General features: G+C 37.1%; 1 protein-coding gene across 1 annotated transcript; it reads right to left on the reverse strand.

Annotated features, from left to right (window-relative positions):
* Window positions 1-16,882: 16,882 nt before the first annotated feature.
* On the reverse strand, window positions 16,883-17,680 carry LOC127137255 (uncharacterized). Its single transcript, XM_051063729.1, has one exon. It carries the CDS (start codon window positions 17,678-17,680, stop codon window positions 16,883-16,885), a length of 798 nt encoding a protein of 265 aa, XP_050919686.1.
* Window positions 17,681-22,780: the final 5,100 nt, after the last annotated feature.

The following is a 22,780-nucleotide window of genomic DNA, read 5'->3' on the forward strand; positions in this document are numbered from 1 at the left end:
GGAAACCCTAATTCATCTGGGTATCTTGTGACTTCCTCAGCAAGTTTCTTCAACAATTGGTCTAATATATCGAGGTATACTTAAATATACATCATCTTATGCATATATTATCCTCCATGAGTCCCAAAAATCAAGAGAACTTCAAGTTTGCAAGTTGGTTGAAAGAGGTTGACGAGAGAAAGTCAACTGGTCAAAACCAGGGTTCCCTAGACCCTATCTCCTTCAATTTTGTCATATGAAAATGATTCCAAGAGAAAATGTACTCCTTATGACATTTCAAACAACTCTCACGTTGACATCAAGAGCTAGTTTTGCTTAAAAAGTTAGGTTTTATGGTGAAAGATTATAAGTCATATTGTTTATATCCTAGTTGGGAGGTCAACTTACAAGGACCATAACTTTCTCGGTATTTATGTGATTAAGGCCATCCAAGTTTCATGATTAATTCCAAGATATCCTATCCAACTTTTATTCTTTGATAAATGCAAAATTCAACTTGCAAGTGCATGTGCGAAGAGAAAACATTATGGGTCATTTTGAGCCATTACCATTGAACAAACAATTTTCCTCAACTTCTAAAATGTTGCACTCCCTCATTAAAAATCCAAATGAGGTTAAATATGTGACCACTTTGGATAGGATTGAAAGATCTACAACTTTGGTGAAGAGACGATTTCCATTTGGAGCTCATAGAAAAAGTTACTCAAGTTGGAAGAAGTGTTCATTTGACTTGGTACTTAGAAAAATTTCAATTATGTTTGATTTTTCAAACATCCACCTTAAAATTCATCTTGATCCAAGGTTCAAATGGAAAGTTGTTCCCCTTGATGCCACTGTTCCAAAAAGTCCAAGATCACTTTATTTGGACAAGATTTGAGGGACTTACGCATAGGTTCTTTACAAGGCTTCATTTGGTAAGATCTATGTTCAAAATTGATTTCCATAATGCATGACAATGTGATATCATTTTAGGTTGATTACTACAGAATGTTGGATCATTTGGCATCATGAATTGGGCCTTGTACACGCCCATGTATCCATGCAGCAAAGTTTCTAATTTTAGAAAAAAATTCAAATGGTGTAGAAACATTTCCCTTGCCTATCATTTGGCATCATGAATTGGGCCTTGTTTAAAAATACTTCCTACTTTCTAAAAATTGTGATTTTTTTATCTTAGGTCCTTTAACCTTGTTTGACCTAGGATAAACGCCTTGGCCATTTATTTGGTATTTTAAAGGGATTTGAGGTTTTGTCCAAATAAAAATGTATTTTAATTCTTTTTTAATGTGATTTTTCATTGATTAAATGTTTAAGAATTATGTTCAGCCATTTTTATGGTCTCGTGGTTTTTGACTTTATGTTTGGGCCTTTTTCATGGTTGATTTGAATTTTGTTGGATCAAAACTATTAGATTTAGGGGATTGATGAAAAGTACATTATCATCTCCCAAAATGAATGGATGGTTTTGATCAGATGAATTTCCTCTCATGATCATGTTGTATTTCTATTTCACCCTCCCTCTTCATTTTCATCCATATTCTTCCCCATTTCCCTCATTTGACCAAAGAAATCTCTAATGTCTAAATGCTAATTGGTTGATTAATGGCCTTGTGTCAGATGAATCAAAACAAGTCTGACTGTGATAGGTCCTTCCCATTTTCTTTTAGTGTCTGTTATGTATTAGGATTTTGGCTCTTTGTACCAAATCTCTAACATGCATTGACTCCTATATTTGTATTTCCTAACCTCAGACAGTTTTGACTTCTACATAAGTCCAATTACGATTGCTTAACATAGAGCTAAATTTGACCCTCATAGTATAGCATTCTAGTAAGTGAGATTATAAGTCTCCCATTCTTCATGGCACTGTGTGGAGACTTGACCTTTTTCCATTCATGGGAGCTAGTGGCATACTTCTTGAATTATCCAAGTTGGAGCCCTTCTCATGGAAGGTGTCTTGGTTTAAGGATTCATACTTGTGAATGAATGGTTCAGTGTTCTCCAAAGAATGACTTAATCAATTAAAATTCACCACTAACATTTGACTAACCATTGACTAACTCTTATTCATTATGCTTTTACTTTTAAGTCATTTACTTTATGCAATTTAAATTTCAGTCATTTATCATTCATTGCCATTTACATATCATATCACTTTTTTATGATTTAGTCCTTTTCACTTGGCTCATTTGAGCCATATCTTGTGATTGCATATATTTGTTTGTGTGTTTTGATTTTGTTTGTGGGCTTAGGACCCCAAAACACCTAATAACAACAAAAAAACCCAAGAAACATTTGCTGGACTGTTGGGACTTGATCTGAAGTTTTGGACTTAGAACTAGGCAACCCTCCTATACTAAAGGACTTCGCCAATGCCAACATCTGAGACTGAGCTATCTTTAATTGTGCCCTCTTCTAACGTAAGATCTTGAGTGCCCTTGTTTCATCTCCTACTTTGTATAGTCATGTTCAACTCGTGTGGAGTAGTCCTTAATGGGTTTAACCTACTTTTTTATGTGTATATATTTGTATATTTGATGTTTGTATATGTCTTTGTATGATATAATATGTCTGTTGTGCTTGGTGATCTATTGGAGGTGAGATAAGTTCTAACACGAACTTGAGTGCAATTAAGATAGGAGGATGGTATAGTCATGTTCAACTCGTGTGGAGTAGTCCTTTATAGGTTGGCTTGAGACCCATCTATTCAGTGGAGACCTCTTTGGAGTTACTGATGTCACACAAGTTATTTATCACTAGGCATTACTTTCTCTATATCTGGGGTCCGAGAAGTTGAGGACCGTAGAACATTTAACCCAACTTGGCCTATTTAGGACGTAGTGCGGAGACTGTTCAAATGTAGAATTGATAACAATTGTTACACGATACTACACTCATACGAGTTTCTCTTAAGATTATTATGGGTTGCTGAGTCAGTCATCCTAACCTGTAATATCCGATAGATGGAATCAAGACTCTAGGAACTATTTAGTACATGATCTATAGGTTTTATGCTTAGTACACTCCTTTGGGATGGTTCTTAACCCGACTCCATGCTCGTGACTCACAACAAACCATTTGATTCTTAGTTGTTACGATCAAGTCTTGTCAATATCAACGGAACTTGGGTGTTGATAAGGTGAAAACTATAATCCACCAAAATGGATGATTGATCTTGATGATGACTTTATCCATCCTTTGACCTTTGTTTGTGTTTTATGTGTGATCCCTTGTTTGTGATTTTTGAATCCATGCATACATGTGCATCATAACATTCATCACAAAAAAATAAATTTCAAGGAAACTGAGGTCTTATTCGCAAATATTTTCAGACCATGGATTGTGGATGAAGGAACACTAAGAACTACAGTTTCAGATGTCCTGATTTGAAAGAGCTAAGGAAGTTATCATCCTTTGTATTAGATCCTTTGGACTTCAAGAAACATCATGGGAAGCTCTTGTTTGTGTTATCTACCGATGTGGTTGAAGGACTTCTAAGTGTCTTGGTTTAGTTCAATGACCCTCTCTATCGTTGCTTCACTTTTCCTGATTATCAGCTTGTGCCCATGTTAGAGGAGTATGCCCATCTCTTAGGTATACCAATATCTTACAAGGTACCTTTAAGTGGATTAGAGGAGATCCCTAGATCTCATGTTATAGCTGAAGCTCTTCATCTGAAGAAATCTGAGATTGATGCTCATTTGGTGAAGAAAGGAGGAATTCTTAGGTTTACTTATGAGTTTCTCGTTGGTAGGGCTATTGTTTTTGCTCAAGCTGGTAGCATGGATGCTTTTGAGGCTATATTGGTACTACTCATCTACGGCTTGACTTTGTTCCCTAACATTGACAGTTTTGTTGATGTTAACACCATTAGAATCTTCTTGATTGGGAATCATGTTCCGACTTTATTGGGTGACATGTATTTCTCTTTGCATTTGAGGAATTATAAAGATGGTGGGACTATTATGTGCCGTGTTCCTCTTCTTTACAAGTGGTTTATTTTGCACTCGCCTTAGACACCTGCTTTAATTAAGAACCGACAATGTCTACGGTGGTCTCAGAGACTTATGTCTCTCACTAAGGATGATATTATTTGGTATGATTCGGCATTGTACAGCTTGGATATCATTGACAGTTGTGGTGACTTCTTGAATGTGCCTCTCATTAATACACAAGGCAGAATCAACTAGAAACCAACATTTTCCCGTCATCAACTTGGGTTCCTCTTGAGAGATAAACCTAATAACACTCAGTTAGAAGGTCTACTTTATCAAGAGGGTAAAGATCCCCAACTTTTGAAGAGAAGGATGATACATGCTAATGTGCATAGGAGAGGAAGATCCGAGCTTGGTCCATGCAACTGTGTAGCTTTGGAAGCTTACACCATTTGTGTGAAGAAGAGAGCTTTAGAGCTCAAGATGTCGTACGCCTGTGAAACACCTATGTCCATGGTTGTGGTTGAGCCATCAACTCTCCCTAACCAAGATGTAGATGAGTTGGAAGACTCACTTGCCAAGATGAAGCAAGAGAGAGATATGTGGGAAGAGTGTTTCCATGCTTTGAACCGAAAGCATGAAGAGTTTAATCTTGAGTCTAAGGAAAAGGATGCACTTATTGAGATTCTTGAAGATCATGTAGTGAAGAGACAGAGAGAGCCAAAGGGTTTATCTTCCTCTAGCATGTCTCAACCTTCCTATGCTTGGAAGAAGATTGTTGATCAACTAGTTCTTGAGAAGGCTCAAATCAAGACATCCTTTGAGTCCGAGATTTGAAGTATTCGAAGGAAGTATGCACCCATATCCAGATCATCTGATGCAGTTGCTAGGGATCCTTAGGATGATAGTTTCCTTTTCTCTTGTATTTGTACTTTGGTTTCTGAAATTGTACTAAGTGTAATCTTCCAATTGTTATGAATAAAAAGAGATTTTCAGGTCAATAAAATTGTTATTATTAATTGTTATTATTTATTTACAAATGAGACCTCATATATTCCTTGAAATTAAAAACAATCAAAACATTACATTACATGCATCATTTGCATGACAGTTTTCTTCCGCCAAATGTCTTATCAGTTCTTCTTCTGTGCATCAACCAAGCTAACTCACCGCTATAATACTTGTGCTAATGAACTGAAAAGAATGGAGCATCTAGAGAAAGGGTACAGAGAGCTGAAGGATGAGATCGTCAGACTTACGGAGCTAATGGAATCTGTGATTGCTCCTTGGAATCAGCCTTCACCGTCTCCTGAAACTCCTCCTCGTCTAAGGACTGTCATTTCTGAGATTGTTTCATCCACTGTTCCTATTGCTGCTGCCAGCCAACACATTAATGTTATGCCTGCTGGATTCCTTTGAGGAATGCCCTAAACATCGTGCCAGATGGGTATGCGCCCACATTTGTTTCTCTGCCAATATCTAGCCCGGTTATGTTAGTTCCCCCTCCCATCGTTCATACTATGCCTCGTGTATATGAGACTATCTACCACTCTGATTTGTATGAAGATCCAGATGTCTATGAGAAGATAGATGAGATGAAAGATCAATTCCTCGAGCTGCGCAAAGAATTGAAAACTTTGAGAGGGAAATATTTGTTTAGAAAGACTGTTGTTGAACTTTGTTTGGTTCCAACGTTAAGACTCCAATAATATTCAAGGTCCCAGAATTTGAAAAGTACAAACGGAATACTTTCCCATTGAGCCATCTTGTTATGTATTCCCTGAAAATGTCTACTTAAACAAATAATGATCAACTGTTGATTCACTATTTCGAAGACAACCAGATAGTGCAAGTGTCCATACTTTCAATGACTTGGGCGAGGCCTTTGTCAAGCAGTATAAGTACATTGTTGATATGGCGCCTGATATAGATCAGTTGAGTTCGATGTCTCAGAAGTACAAAGAGACATTCAAAGATTATGCTCAGAGATGGAGAGAATTTGCTGCACAGTTGACTAAGATTTTCCTGAAAACACTGAGTTCATTTTACTACATACGCATGATTGCAAGTGACCCCAATGATTTATCAAAATGGTAAACATGGGGATGAGGCTAGAAGAAGGAGTTTGTGAAGGACATTTGACTAAAGAAGAGGCGTCAACTAGTAAGAAGTATGGTGGAAGTTTCTCTAAGAAGATGAAATGAGAGACTAATTTAGTGTTAATGGGGAGGCAGAGGAGGCCTCATGTTAGGAAAAGTTCTCAACCCCGTCAACATCAACACCAAGTTTCTTCAGTAATTCCAGTTTTTTCTAAAAAATCAAACAATCAATCAGTTCCAATTCAGCAACAACAACATCAATAACAACCTCAACAAAGAACCAACTACAACAACAACAATCATCATCAACAAAATTTTGAGAGGAAGAAGGTCTCCTTTGACCCTATTCCTATGACATATGCAGAGTTGTACCCGTCTTTGGTACTCAAGAATCTTATTCAGCCGAGAAATCCTCCGCAAATTCCCGAGCCACTACCATGGTGGTTCAAGCCTGATCTTCATTGTTATTTTTAGTAGGGAGCCCCTGGTGATGATATAGAGAACTGATATCCATTGAGATATGAAGTTTAAAAACTTGTGAAGAGTGGTATGGTGTCCTTTGAGGATAAAACGCCTAATATGAAAGCCAATTTGTTGCCTGCTCATGGTAACGTTTCTATCAACATGGTGGACAACTGTCCAGGGAATCTCAGATTTTTTGATGTGAGGCGTACCTGAAGATCTCTTGTAGAAATACATAGAACTATGTGTTTACTCAGTGAATGTGAACATGACCATGATGGTTTTGTCATTTACATTATGAACCCCCGTGTATGTATGGTTGTCAAGAGAGATATCTAGAACTTGATGGATGAGAATGTAATCCAGATTCAACAGTCGAGGGATATGGGAAATGATGTGAATGTCATTATTCTAGTGTTCAAAACCCCTGAGCAGGTAGTCATTCAGTTTGATAGAAGCAACAATAATAATGTCAATAGTTGGTTATACGGTTAATGGTCCCTGTCCCTTATGCATCCGATAACGTTATGCCATACCAGTATAATGCCACTATGATTGAAAATGGTCAAGAGGTTCCGCTACCAGTTGCATACTCAGTGGTAAATATTGCAGATATTGTGAAGGTGACCCATAGTGGTTGTGTGTTCAGTCCAGTGTTTCCGAAGATTGTGGAAGATGTTTCTGTAGGTACGAAGTTAGAAATTCCTATAGTGAATCCAGTTAGTGCTCCAATGTCTCAGTCTGGTGAATCCAGCAAACTGAAGGCTAACAACGATGATGGGGTTCTCTGATTAATAAAAAGAAGTGAATTTAATGTTGTGGAGAAGCAGCTCCAGGCGCCATTAAACATTTATGTGATGTCACTATTGATGAATTTTGAGGTACATAGAGAAGCATTGTCGAGTGTTAGAACATGCCTATCTTGAGCATGATGTAACTGTGGATCAGTTTGACCACGTTGTTGCCAATATCACTTCCTGTAACAATCTGAGCTTTTGTGACGAAGAACTTCCGAAGGAAGGCAGAAACCACAATTTTGAAATACTTATTTCGATGAATTGCAAGAAGGACTCTTTGTCCAACATGTTGGTTGATACAGGATCATATTTGAACATGTTGCAGAAGTTAACTCTGTCCATACTTTGTTATCAAGCCGCCCCGATGAGGTACATCACCGTGGTTCTTAAAGTGTTTGACAGTTTTCATAAAACTGTCATTGAAGAAGTGGAACTTCCGGTGAAGATAGGTCTAAGTGATTTCCAAATTACTTTCCAGGTAATGTATATCCACCCGACCAATAGCTTCTTGTTGGGGAGGCCATGGATTCATGAAGCTGGAGCTGTGACGTCTACTCTACACCAAGCTTAAATTTGTGAAGAACGACAAGCTTGTCATTGTCGGTGGAGAGAAGGCGTTGTTGGTAAGACATTTGTCATCTTTTACGTATGTTGATGCTGAGGAGGAAGTTGGAACACCTTTGCAAGCTTTGTCCATTGCAGGTGAATTAGAGAAAGTTAGGGCACCCATGTCTTCATTAAAAGATGCACAAGAGGCTATTCAGGCTGGCGGCATTAATAAGTGGGGCCGTATTGTGGAAGTCGCTAAGAACAAGAATATGGCAGGGCTAGGATTTCAACCAGGGCCATTCAACACCAATGTCAAGGTTATGCAATCAATTTTCCATAGTGGAGGGTTCATTCATGGGAATGATCAACACCCAACTGCCATTGAGAAGGACAGTGGTGACGAAGGCGAAGTTTGGGCCAACTTTGTAACGCACGGCAAGACTTGCAACAGTTAGGTTGTTATTGATGTTCCTACTATTATTCACCGTTTTAAGTAATTTATTTTCATTTACTTGAAGAAAAATCTTTCTCCTATGCCTAAGAGAGAAGTGAAAATTGTTAGGCATTTTCATTATTATCATCAATGAAATACAATTTTATTCATCCACATGTATGATGTTTTATTTTTACTTTTTCCTTTTTTCTAAAAATGGTAATCACAAAAAACATAAATAAATAATGAAACTTTTATTTGCATAATATTTGTTTGCACTCCATTTATCTAAAATCAAAATATCAAATCATTATGTAGGTTGGTTCTCAAACCCATTGAATATAATGTTCCTACTCCCTCTCCAAACTTTGATTTCCCTGTGTTGGAAGCAGAGCAAAAGATTGATGATGAAAAAGTATCTGATGAGTTATCCCGTCTACTTGAGCACGAGGAAAAATCCATTCAGCCATTTGAAGATCAAATTGAATTGGTTAACTTGGGGTTGATTGATCTTCTTCGAGATTATTTTGATGTGTTTTCTTGGTCTTATCAAGACACGCCTGGTTTGGATTTTAAGATTATGGAGCATAGATTGCCATTGAAGCCAGAATACCCGCCGGTCAAGCAGAAGTTGTGAATAACTCACCCTGGTATGGCAGTAAAGATCAAAGAGGAATTACAAAAGCAGATTGATGCTGGTTTTCTTGTTACGTCAGAGTATCCGCAATTGGTGGCCAATATTGTGCTTGTTCCAAAGAAAGATGGGAAAGTCCACATGTATGTTGATTACAGAGATTTGAATAAAGCTAGTCTGTAAGATGATTTTTCTCTGTCACATATTTATATGTTGGTAGACAATATAGCTAAATTTAAAATCTTTTTATTTATGGATGGATTTTCCGATTATAATCAAATCAAGATGGCACCTGAAGATATGGAGAAGATCACGTTCATTACACCCTAGGGAACATTCTGTTATAGAGTGATGCCTTTCAGTTTAAAAAATGCTGGTGCGTCATACCAGAGAGCTATGCCCACTCTTTTTCATGATATGATGCATAAAGAAATTGAAGTTTATGTTGATGATATGATTTCTAAATCTAGCGATGAAGAAGAACATGTTGAGCATTTATTGAAGTTATTCCAGCGTTTGAGGAAGTATGAACTCCGCTTGAATTCCAATAAGTGTACTTTTGGTGTTCGTTCTGGCAAGTTGTTGGGCTTTATCGATCTTGCCAAGGTCAAAGAAATACAAGACATTCCTGCGCCCAAAACTGAGAAGCAAGTCAGAGGTTTTCTTGCCCGCTTGAACTATATCTCAAGATTTATATCGCATATGATTGCGACATGTGCGCCTATATTCAAGCTCCTTCGGAAAGTTCAGTCTTGTGATTGGACGGAGGATTTCCGGAAAGCTTCTGATAGTATCAAAGAGTATTTACTTGAGCCTTCAATTTTGTCACCACCTGTTGAAGAAAGACCATTAATCATGTATTTGATTGTGCTTGAAGATAGTATTTAATCAAGTTGAATTTTTATGATGATAATTTTGAAATAAATTAATGAATATTTATTTTTCTTAAAATAAAAAAAGCATTCACTTTAAGAATAATCGATTTCAAAAAGAAATGTCAACAACAATCTAAGGACATGTAAGTCTTGAAGTGTGAAGCATATTTTGGTGTTCCCCAAGCAGTTGGTTTGGTAACTATTTTCCTCCCCAACAGTTCTTCATTCATCCCTAGCTTGGTTAATGAGTTTCTCCCTGAGTAATTTCTCATCCCAAGTAGAGTTGGTGGGTCTCATCCCCGGTTGACTTGATAATTTGTCCCCTTTGCAAATTCATATTCACCGACTGAGGTGCTCATGTTTTGCATCCCCCAGTTTGTGATTTGAATGATTGGACCCTGGATATCCGGAACATCTATTTGGTTCCCAAATCTCCATTTGCATTTGTTTGTGCTGCATAACCGCGATAGTTTCTCCCATGTGTGAGTCAGATCCAATTATATTTCCCTTGGAATTGGTTTATTTTGTAATTTCCAAGAAGAACTTGATTATTATTGAGGAATTTGATGGTCTTTGGTTTGTTCTGACAAGTCACAGCATCCCTAACAATTTGCTTGATTCGTCATTTAGAGTTTAATCTCTTGTATTCCCCGACAAATTTCATCTTCTGATAGAAGATCCCTCGTTCCCGACAGTATTGGATTCTGAGCAGTATTTCATTCCATCCTCTACAAGGTTGTCTCCCATTCGACACGGTGTTGACTTAAAATTTCCCGTAGTGTTGATAATTTGGATCCTCAGCAGATCCTTCTCTATCCTCGGCATGTTTGGTTGGTCATCCTTCAGTAGTGCTCTCTCCCCGCCGAGTTTGATGTGATTTATTGGAAGCGTGTTCTCCATGTCTTTTCCCAATCAGAGTTGATTTATTCAGAACTAGATGATTTATTTTTATTCATAGCATTTTCTCCAGTTGGTGTTTCCATCTTGTTAAAATTAGCCGAATGTTGTAGTAATGATTCAAATATTTGTTATTTGTGTCCTTTGCGTTGTTTGTCATCATAATCATAATCATATACATGCATATTTATGCATAAAACACATCTTCAGATATTTCATTATGCATCTTATCGCATTGATTTTTCTTTTGATCCCATGCTTTGGTGATACTATTTCCCCATGCAGATTTAGCGTGTCTGTCCTCCTTCAATTGTAGAGTGTCAGCCTCTTAAGCAGAAAGAGTTTAACCTTTCTAATTTCCCACTGAGTTATTTCTTCGTGGATGACTATTATTTCAGTTTCCTCCCCAGTTTATTATCTTGATGGAACTACTCCCCTTGAGTTATATCCTCATTGGGTTGAGTCTTTGATTGATCATTTCTTTCTAGTTCTTACCTGGATAGATCTTTTGGGCTCCAAGAGTGTATTACCTAGTAACTGGAAATATTTGTCTTGATGTTGAGTACATTACTTTTTCCCAATATCCGGTAAAATCTAAACTACTTCCTTTGTTTTCCCAAGTGGATTCATTCTCACATTTCCTCGGTAAGTCTATCCTTGATATGTTCATCCTAACCGGTGATGGATATTCTTATTTTTTGGTTTTCTACCCAGTAAAAAGGTAATTGTAATCCCTGCTTTTATTCCCCAGAGAGTTAATTCTTGATATGTTCACTTTAACCGGTGACCAATTTTCTCCTCTTTGCGGTCTTCTACCTAGTAAATGGTAGATATAAATCCTACTTGTCCCAGAGAGTTAATCCTTGCTCTGTTCACACTAACCAGTGACATACTCTCTCTATTTTTGTGGTCTCCTAACCAGTAACTGATGGTTGTAAATCCCATTTTTCTCCTGAGTCTATCCTTGATATGTTCATCCTAACCGATGATGGATATTCTCTATCTTCGGTCTTCTACCCAGTAACTGGTAGTTGTAATTCCTGTTTCTCCCTGGATGTTTTTCCTTGATATGTTTACGCTAACAAGTAATGGATACTCTTCTTCTTTCCCCCCAAGTAGTCTATCCTTGATATGTTCATCCTACCGATGACATATATTCTTCCTCTGAGTTTATCCTTGTTATGTCCACTTTAACCAGTGACAAATACTCTCTCTTTGGTCTTCTTCCTAGTAACCGGTAGTTGAAAATCCTATTTGATCTTTTCTCCCCAGTAGGATATTCTTACCCATTAACCGGTAATGAATATTCCTCTTTTTCCTCAGCGAACACATCCTTGATATATTTACCCTAACCGGTAACGGATGTCCCTCTGTCCGACTGTATTGATCTTCTTACCCCGTAACCGGTAGTAGATAATACATCTATTTTTTACTCTTGTGTTGACGTATGTTCTACCTCAGTTGAGTTTGGACACATATTTCCCTGGTGAAGTCACCATCCTCTACAGATAACCTTGTCCCCAAGCCGAGTCCTTCCATTGATTTATTTTCATGGAAAACCCGTCATGTCTCCAGCAGTTTTCAAGTCGTAGCCTGGCCTACGCATAGCCTTTTATCCCCAAGAGTATTTGTATCCTCGGTGAGTTTTCCTTACAGAATGCATTACACTCCTTTGGACTTTCAGTCTCTCTAGATTCTTTTCCTTTGTGGCAATATATTCCCCACAAAGATTATTTTAACATTCATATTATATTCATCATGATGTCTCTTAGGGACCAAAATTTGTTTCTTAATGTTGTTATTTAAGTCCATTCTATTAAGCTGATACGAAGACTTTAACCTTCACATCCTCAGTTAGAACGTCCTTCAATAGGGGTAGATGTAAGACCCCAATTTTGACCCTAATATCCCTCATTCATTGGGTTTGTATTGGGAGAGATCACCAAACACATTTGATTGTATCATACTTTACTTTCATTGTTTACTAACCAAAATACGAAAAATATGTCTATGTATAACTTTGTTTCTTTTATAGGTAGTGTGTGCTTCCACCAATACCCTCATCAAGCTCACAACTAAAGTTTGGGACCCTCATTGCAAGGAGATTAATCAATATATACGTTATAGTGTTTCTAGACATCATATATGGATCCACATGTTCTTCATTTATCATTTGGATCAAGAATTCATCAAGAGTTTGAAGCTAGTTTGTATTGGAAACCCTAATTCATCTGGGTATCTTGTGTGACTTCCTCAACAAGTTTCTTCATCAATTGGTCCAATATATCAAGGTATACTTTATTATACATCATCTTATGCATATATGATCCTCCATAAGTCCCAAAAATCAATAGAACTTCATGTTTGCAAGTTGGTTCAAAGAGGTTGACCAGAGAAAGTCAACTGGTCAAAACTGGGGTTCCCTAGACCATATCTCCTACACTATTTGTCATATGAAAACTCTTCAAAGATAAAAGTTACCCCTTATTACATTCCAAACAAATTTCATGTTTACATAAAGAGCTTTTTTTTCTTGTAAAGTCATTTTTTATGGTGAAAGATTATAGGTCATTTCGTCTGTGCCCAAGTTAGGAGGTTAACTTCCAAGGACCATAACTTTCACAATTGTTATGAAATTAAGTCCATCTAAGTTTCCTTATAAATTTCAATACGTACTGTACAAATTTGATTCTTTGAGAAATGTGAAATTCAACTTGCAAGGGCATGTGCCAAGAAGAAACATTATAGGTCATTTTGGACCATTACCATTGAACAAGCAATTTTCGTCTACTTCTAAAATGCATAACTCCCTCATGACAAATCCAAATGAGAGAAAATTGGTGTCCATATTTAAGAGGATTGAAATATATATAACTTTGGTTTAGAGAACATTTCCATTTGGAGCTCATAGAAAAAGTTATTCAAGGTGGAAGAAGTGTTCATTTGACTTGCTAATTTGAAGAAAAAGTTTTCAAGATTAAAATGGAAAAGTTTTCAACATAAAATTTTCTCCCCTTGATGTCACCTTTCCAAAAAGTCCACGATCACTTCATTTGGACAAGATTTGAAGGACTTACACATGGGTTCTTTACAAGGTTTCATTTGGTAAGATCTATGTTCAAAATTCATTTCCATAATGCATGACCATGTGATATCATTTCGGGTTGATTAGTTCAGAATGTTGGATCCTTTGGCATTATGAATTGGGCCTTGTACACTCCCATACATCCATGCAAGCAAACTTGCTAATTTTAGCAAAAATATCAAATGGTGTAGAAAGAATTTCCCTTGCTTATTTAAACAACTGCATTGCATCATTACTTCACACACACCTCTCCCAAGCTTTGCCAAGCGATCTCATAACCTCACACCATAGAATACCTTAAGGATTTCTTAGAAATCGAGTTTGAATTTCACCTTCTATTTTGAGATTCAAACTCCAAGGATCCATTGCCTTTTTCATCTTAATTGGTCACTTCAAGCAAGAGGAGGAAGAACCAAGCAAATTCAGATCATGATCAAGCCAGATTCAAGCTACCTGAAGGTGATTTTTCAGGAACTTTGAGCTTTCGATTCTCTCTCATTTATTCACTATTCACTTTGATTTTTGGTTGCTGAAGTCCTACCAATGTAGGAAACAAGATTAAGTTGCTTTGAGGTAAAATAGAAGCAACTCAGATCATGAACCTCAATTTTCAAATCCATGTATCTTTCAATATACTTGGAAATGGAGAAAATGGAGGTCAGATTCGAGCTCCCAAGTATTTTTCCTTTAAAACCATGTCCTTACTTCTCATTTTTGTGGTGGTTTGTGGTGGACCAGTCCGGTGAGGTCCATCGGAGAATATGACCGAAACTAGGGCACTAGTGGTGTGTTGGTATTGCCCAGACCATCTGTTCATGTATCCACATTCTAATTATGACCCTTGCTTTTGAATACCACGTGTGTGATGCAGTTGACTTAGGTGTTGGATGGAAGCGCGCGCTTGGCCGTCGGATCTCCCACTACATTAATGAGGGAGATCTTGTGGCCCTTGATTTTTGACATTTTATGATTTTTCATTTAATTATCTCATTTTGTTTAATTCATAACAAATCCATTTTTAATCCAAAAAATATGGAAATTTCACCAAAAATCTGTAAATATTTTTCTCTTCCATATTCTAAATAAAAATTATTTTTTGATTTAATTATGGTATTTTTTATGAATTAAATGTTTTTGTCCAAATTTTTAATTTTTTAAAAATACTTCTGACTTTCTAAAAGTTGTGAAATTTTTTGTCTAAGGTCCTTTGACCTTGTTTGACCTAGGATAAGTATCTTGGCCATTTATTTGGTGTTTTGAAGGGATTTGAGGTTTTGTCCAAATAAAAATGTATTTTAATTCATTTTTAATGTGATTTTTAATTGATTAAATGTTGAAAAATTATGTTGAGCTATTTTATGGTCTTGTGGTGTTTGAATTTCTGTTTGGGCATTGGTCATGGTTGATTTGACTTTTGTTGAATCAAAGCCATTGGATTTAGGGGATTGATGAAATGTACATTTCATCTTCCAAAATGAATGAATGGTGTTGATAATATGAAATTCCTCTCATGATCAATTTGTGTTTCTATTTCCTCCTCCCTCTTCATCTTCATCCCTATTCTTCCCCATTTCCCTCATTTTACCAATGAAATCTCTAATGTCTAAATGCTAATTGGTTCATCAATGACCTTATGTCAGAAGAATCAATACAAGTATGACTGAGATAGGTCCTTCCCATTTATTTTAGTGTGTGGTATGTTTTAAGAGTTTGGTTCTTTGTACCAAATCTTTAACATGCATTAACACCTATATTTTTATTGTCCGACCTCAGATAGTTGTGACATCTACATAAGTCGAATTATGATTGCTTAACATAGAGCTAAATTTAACCCTCAAAGCATACCATTCTAGTAAGTGAGATTGTAAGTCTCCCATTATTCATGGCATTGTGAAGAGACTTGATGTTTTATTCCATTCATGGGAGCTAGTGGCATACTTGTTGAATTATCCAAGTTGGAGCCCTTCCCATGGAAGATGTCTTGGTTTAAGGATTCATACTTGTGAATGAATGGTTGAGTGTTCTCCAAAGAATGACTTAATCAATTAAAATTCACCACTAACATTTGAGTAACCATTGACTATCTCTTATTTATTATACTTTTACTTTTAAGTCATTTACTTTATGCAATTTAAATTTCAGTCATTTATCATTCATTGCCATTAATATTTCATATCACTTGTTTATGATTGAGTCATTTTCACTTAGCTCATTTGAGCCATATCTTGTGATTCTATATATCTTAGGACCTTAAAACACCTAGTAACAACAAAAAACCCTAAAAAACATTTGGTGAATTATTGGGACTTAATCTGAACATTTGGACTTAGAACTAGGAAACCCTCCATATGCTATAGAACTTGGCCAATGCCAACATCTGAGACTAAACTATCTTTAACTGTGCCCTCATCTGATGCAAGTCCATTAGGGCCCTTGATTCATCTACTACTCTGTCTTTGTGCTTAATGGTTATTTGATGCAAGTCCTTGAGCGCTGTTTTTATTCTCCCTCTTTTTGTCAGACTCAAAAAGACTTAGTAAAGAGAGTAGGCAAAGCATAATTCATTAATGAAGGAGAAGTACAAATAAGATGACAAAATATAAAGAACAGAGGGAAAACAGTTAGAGGAGACATGGAAGATAAGCACGTAGAGAAAATAACAAGAAAATCCTAAGTGCCTAAGGGTTCGGAGGAGGCAGCATCCTCCAAAGCAACTGAGTCAGCAGGTTCTGAATGTTGGAGTTGATGGAGTCCTGTTGATCCAATCTTGCTGTCACAATCTGTTGCCCTTTCTGTAGTTCTTCTAGAGTCTTCATCACTAGAGGAGCGAAATCAGAGTGAGATTGCTCCCCCTGAATCAGACCATCATCCCTAGCCTTGGCAACACCTTCCGCAGCTATGCGTGCTTCTTCTTCAGCATCATCCTTAGCTTTGGCTTCAGCTTCAGTAATAGCAGCGGCCTTAGTGGCAGCCTTTTCTGCAGCTTCTGTTGCACTTTCTTCTTCTCTTAAATGAGCCTTTTCCTCAACTTATCTGCGAGCTCGTTCTTCTTCCTCTATGGCCAAACGGTCCTGTAACCTCTCTCCAACTTCTTTGATGAAGTCGTTTCAGACTTTTTAAGAGAGGCCTTTCAGTTTGAAAGCCTCAGATATGATCCATATGATCACTCTATTCCAGTGAATCCTCACAACAGAGGGATCATCACTGATTCTAGAGTTTTCAGATGGCGATTTGATCTTCTCCACTAGAGACTCAGCAAATAAGGCTACTGCCTCTTCTAGGGTGGGAAAGGTGGGTTCAGTCTCAGAGGTGGGAGATATAGTTGTTGGTGGTATGAGGATGGTTTCAGTTGGAGGTTCAGATTGATGGGTAATGAGGTTTTCAGAGGGGGTTTCTATGTGAGGTTCATAGGATGGTGTTGGTGGTTGTTCATATGGTGAAGGAATGTTGGTTTCTTGCTCAGGTGGGTTTTGGGCGGAGAGGGTGCGAGGCTGGAGTTGAGCAAGAGTAGTGGATTGAAGGTCAGATGGGTTAGAATTAGAGGATATGGTAGAGTAAGGTGGGGATGAGGGTGTGGAGGAGGGTGGTGATATGGGTTCATTAAAAAGTTGAGATTCATATATATGCAGAGTTGTGGTGGTGAGATTGAAGTTTTGAAGGGGAGGTGATGGTGGGTTAGATGTGGGTGTTTCAGAGGGATTTGTGGTTGAGGTTGTAGGTTCAGAGTGTCTATATATAGGGGAAGGTTGAGGTAAAGAAGAAAACATTTGCCTTAATTGTAAAGTAGGAGAGTCAGAGGGTTGAGACTTACTTGGAGAGGAGGTGGAGACTAGAGGCACATGTGGTCTGGATACATATGTTTCCCTCAGCTTCTGAGCTTTCTTCTTTGACTTTCTTTTAGATGGATCTCTCATCCTCTTCAGGAAATTTGGTGGATGTTCAGGTAGCCAATCTACCAAGAAATCAGAGATGTCTACCCCTTGATTTGCCAAATCCTATAGATAGTAGGCGATAACTTATGAAGGGTCTATCTTGGAGAACAGGTAGAGACTGTTGGGTATCTTCCTCTTATCCTTTAGAGCTTCCCAGGAGGTTTCCAGAGAAGGCTTGACCAGAAATTTCTCTATGATTCCCATGCTTTTCAGATTCCTTAAATTCAAAGGCCTTCCGGTGTCGATTGTCACATCCTCTGTCAGATTGTGGAGAATCAAATGATCCACCAAGCCGCTCTCTATCATAACATTGGAGATCAGCCTTCCCATGGGAATGTATGTTCTGGGCTTCATGTTGTTTCTGGTATCCCTGACAGAGTCCCTCAGATATTTGAACAACAAAGTTGGCAAATTTAGCTTGAGCCCTTTGTGTAGGCAGTAGAGATAGCATTTTTGGTCAGTGTTGATGTAGTATGACGAGTTGGATGTTGGGTGATAATGAATAGTCCCGAGAATGATCTTCAGCCAAACCCTTAGATTCTGGCGAAGTTCCTTGTTCTTGGACGAGTTTCATTCATCGCTTTGATTGAAGATTGTTGGGATAATCTCCTGGGACATGTATTTTTCCCTAGGGTTTATGTTCTAAATTCTTCTTCCCCCTGTTTTCTCCATATTCAGAAGTTTGTCTATGGACTTCTCAGTGATCACCATTTTCACCCCTAGAACATGTGAGACTATACAGTGGTCATCTGAATCTGCAAATCTCCAGAATTCCTTGACCAGATAGGTGTAGATTGGACCATAGAGTCTTTGAAAATAGTTTTCCCAATCTTTCTTTTTCAACTCCTTTGTGAAGTCAATCCCATTTCTCTTCATATTGTCAAAATCTACCAACGATTTGCAGAGAACTTCAAGTTTATCGAATGGAGTTACAAGATGAATGTGAGGGGGACGATCTAAGATGTGGGGTTCATTGTAGATGGGAGTGGAAATGGAAGCGGTTACAATAGTTGTTTGCTGGGAAGAGGTTGAATGTTGTTCCGTTGATTTCATCTGATGGGAGAAGTTGTATACTAACTATTGTTGAGAATCCATGTAGTAAATGAAGAATAAACTGATGAACACTTGAAGAATGCTTGAAGAATGAGAGAGAGTTGAGAGTGATAGTTTGTGTAGGAAGTGAGTGAAAAGTGTGAAAGTGACAATTGTGACAAGTATTAGTACACAAGATTCGCATGAAAAACGACACCATTTCATGGGAATATTAAACAACAATTGAATAATGGCACAAAAATTGAGTTGACACGCTAAGGGGAAAATTAATTACAGCTAATGATGGATGTCTAATCCCATAAATTTGCACACTACTCGAGGAGATCTCAATAGTCTGTCTCTTGAGTTTTGTGATAGACAGTTGTCTAGAAGATCCAAGGTCATATCCAAGAGAGGCCACGTGTTGATATATCTGATCTTCAAGAATACCTTTAGATTGGGTCCTCAGGATTTCTGATTCGGATAACTTCTAACTGGTAGAAATATCAGAGTCAGATATAGACACCAGATATTAAGTTAGAGCCTATTTTTGCATTTCAGAGAAGCACATATTTGACTCATTATGGGGAACTTTCCATGCTTAAATGTTTTAGAATGAATGAGAATCTATCTTCAGCAAGGGGTTTTGTGAAGATATCATCCTATTGGTGGTCTATATCTATGAATTTTAAAGAAATTACCCCTTTCTGAATATAGCCTCTGATAAAATGATGTTTTGTTTCTATGTGTTTTGCTCTGGAATTTAGAATAGGCTTCTTACTTAAGCATATGTAAGAAATATTATCACAAAAGATAGGAACGTTACCCTCACATATCTGAAGATCTTCTAGTTGATGCTTCATCCAGAGCATCTGAGTAGTGCATAATGAATCTGAGATATATTTTGCTTCTGCAATAGAGAGTGTTATGGTTGACTATCTTTTGATGGCCCAAGATATAAGATTGTTTCCTATAAATTGATAGTTCCCAAATGTGCTTTTTCGTTCCAATTTGTCTCCGGCATAATCTGCATCACAATATCCATAGAGCCTATACTCTGATTTTTTCTCATGCATCAGGCCAAGGTTAGGTGTTCCTTTTCTCTTAACTACTGTTAAATGCGATTCTCCTGGATCTGATTAGAATCTGGCACAAAGAGAAATGCTGAAGAGAATATTTGGCCGTGTAGCCGTCAGATAGAGAAGAGAGCCTATCATACCACAATAAAGCTTCTAACAAACATTTTGACTTACTTCTTCTTTTTCTGGAATGGATGGAAATGTTGGGTTTTCTTCCCTTACACAGTTCATAAGGTGTCTTCTGCAGAATATGTCTCATAGAGATTCTACTTTGAATATAACATGATGTATTAACTGCTTCAGCCCAAAAGTGTTTAGCCATATTTGTTTCATTGATCGATGTTCTGGCCATTTCTTGGAGAGTTGTATTCTTCCTTTCTACAACCCTATTTTGTTGTGGAGTTCTAGGACAGGAGAAATCATGGGATATTCCATTTGAATTAAAAGGTTATTCAAAAAACTTATTTTCGAAATCGCCGCCATGATCACTTATGACTCTGATGATTTTAGAGTCAAATTCGTTTTGCACTTTTGAACAGAAACTAGTGTATATAGAGTGTTACTCATTCTTGTGCTTTTGAAATTTTACTCATGTCCAGCGACTATAATCATTAACAATGACCAGTCCATAATTCTTTCCATTAACTAAAGTTATCTTAACAGGTCCAAACAAGTCAATGTGAAGGAGTGCTAGAGGCTTAGAGGTAGAAACAACATTTTTCTTTATAAAAGAAGTTTTTGAAAATTTTCCTTTCTGGCACACCTCAAAAAGAGCATCAGAAGAAAACTTCAGTTTAGATAGACCTGTGACTAACTCGAGTTTATTTAGCTGAGAAATCCTTCTCATACTAATGTGACCCAAGCGTCTATGCCATACCCATTGCTCTTCATTTTCAGACATTAAACATTTTACATTTTGATATTTTAGATCTGAAACATTAATTTTGTAAATGTTATTTTTCCTCTTGCTAGTGAAAAGAACTGTTCCATTGTTCTGATTAATTACTCTGCATGTTTTTTGATTGAAGATTACATCATAACCGTTATCACTTAATTGACTTATGGATAACTGGTTATGCATTAATCCTTCTATGTAAAAACCTCTAGAGATAGAGGGAAGAGATCCATTACTAATTGCTCCGGAGCCTGTGATTCTTCCTTTCCGATTTCGTTTGAAGCCTACAAAGCCAGCATCTTTAAGTTCCAGACCTTGGAGTATATGCTTTCTTCCCGTCATGTATCACGAGCATCCTGAGTCCAAGTACCATGGTTGGTGTCTTAACTCTACTGCATAGGATATCTGCAACATAAACTATTTTATCCTTTGGTACCTAAAATCTTTTGGGTCCTCTGTGATTAGTTCTCCCATAGTTTTTGGAAACTTTGGGTTTTCTTGCATTAGTAAAATTTTGTGTTTGTGCATGTGTGTAGTGATAAGAAAGAGGGGATTTAGGTTTATCATTTGCAGAAGGTATTTTCTCATCTTCATCAGAGTCATATCATGTTCCTCTTTTCTTATTCTGACTAACTCCATAAATCATAGAAGCCATTCTGCTTTTCTCTAGCCCGTTTTTCACAAGCTTTTGAAAAGCTTTTTTCAAATTTGTATATTATTGTGTTAGAAATTTGTGGGGCTTGAGATAAAACTTCTTCAAGTTTTAAAAATTGTTTAGTTGAAGATTCTTTTTCTCTTTCCAAAACCAAAATGTTGTCTTTTAATTCGAAAACTTCCATCTCAAGCTTATCACATTCTTCAATGGTTCCTTCAAGGACTTTCTTTAAAGCCTTGAATTTTTGTCGATGTTTCTGATATGAACTTGGAGATTCAGATAAACAAGATTCAAGGTCAGAATGAGAGATATTAAAAAATAACTCTTCAATATTAAATTCTCTTTCTTATGACCTTCCCAGGTGGCCATGAGTCCCTTCTTGGTTTTAAAGGAATTTTTCTTGAATCCTTCTTTTCTTGAGATGTCTTTCTTGAGCTTTGGGCATTCATTTCTATAGTGTCCTGGTTCTTTACATTCATAGCATGTTACCTCTTTGTTTGGTTTGCCTCTGGAAGTAGATTCTAAGTGATCTCCCTTATGTATTGGTCTTATGAAGTTGTTATTTCTTTTTCTCCGTAGTTGTTTGACTCTTCTAGTTAAGAGGGATAACTCTTCTTCATCATCAAAATCATCCTTTTCGGAGTTATCATTTTATTCTTCTTCAGCTTGGAGAGCTTTGTTCCTTTCTGGTTTGCGTCTCTTAGACCTAGACTTCAGAGCCACAAATTTACTTTTCTTTTTGGGCTCATATTCCTCAAGTTCTATCTCATGACTCCTGAGGGAGCCGACGAGTTCTTCCAGGCTTATGTTGTTCAAATCTTTTGATAGTTTTAAGGGAGTGACCATAGGTCTCCACTTCTTTGGCAAGCTTATGACAATATTTTTAACATGATCTGCAGTTGTGTAACCCTTGTCCAGAATCTTGAGTCCTCCAATTAATGTTTGAAATCTAGAAAACATTACCTCTATAGCTTTATCGTCCTCCATATTGAAAGCTTCATATTTTTGAATTAGAGCCAGAGTCGTTGTCTCTTTGACTTGAGAGTTGCCTTCATGGGTCATCTTTAAAGAGTCAAGTATTTCTTTAGCAGTTTCCCTGTTGGTGATCTTTTCATATTCATTATAGGATATGTCATTCAACATTATTGTTCTTACTTTGTGGTGATTTTTGAAATCACGCTTATGATCATCAGTCATTTTATTTCTGGCAATAACAATACCAACATCAGATACAGGTGGTACAAAGCCGATTGTAACTATGTCCCATAGGTCAGTGTCATAACCCAAAAAGAAACTTTTGATTCTATCTTTCCAATAATAAAACTATTCTCCATCAAACACTGGCAGTTTGGCATTGTAGCTGTCTCTTTTATTGGTGTAAGCCATAGTGTTTTTCTCATGTTGGATCTCTCTACATTGTT

Source organism: Lathyrus oleraceus, chromosome 4, assembly GCF_024323335.1.
Source record: "Lathyrus oleraceus cultivar Zhongwan6 chromosome 4, CAAS_Psat_ZW6_1.0, whole genome shotgun sequence".
Taxonomy (NCBI): Eukaryota; Viridiplantae; Streptophyta; class Magnoliopsida; order Fabales; family Fabaceae; genus Lathyrus; species Lathyrus oleraceus.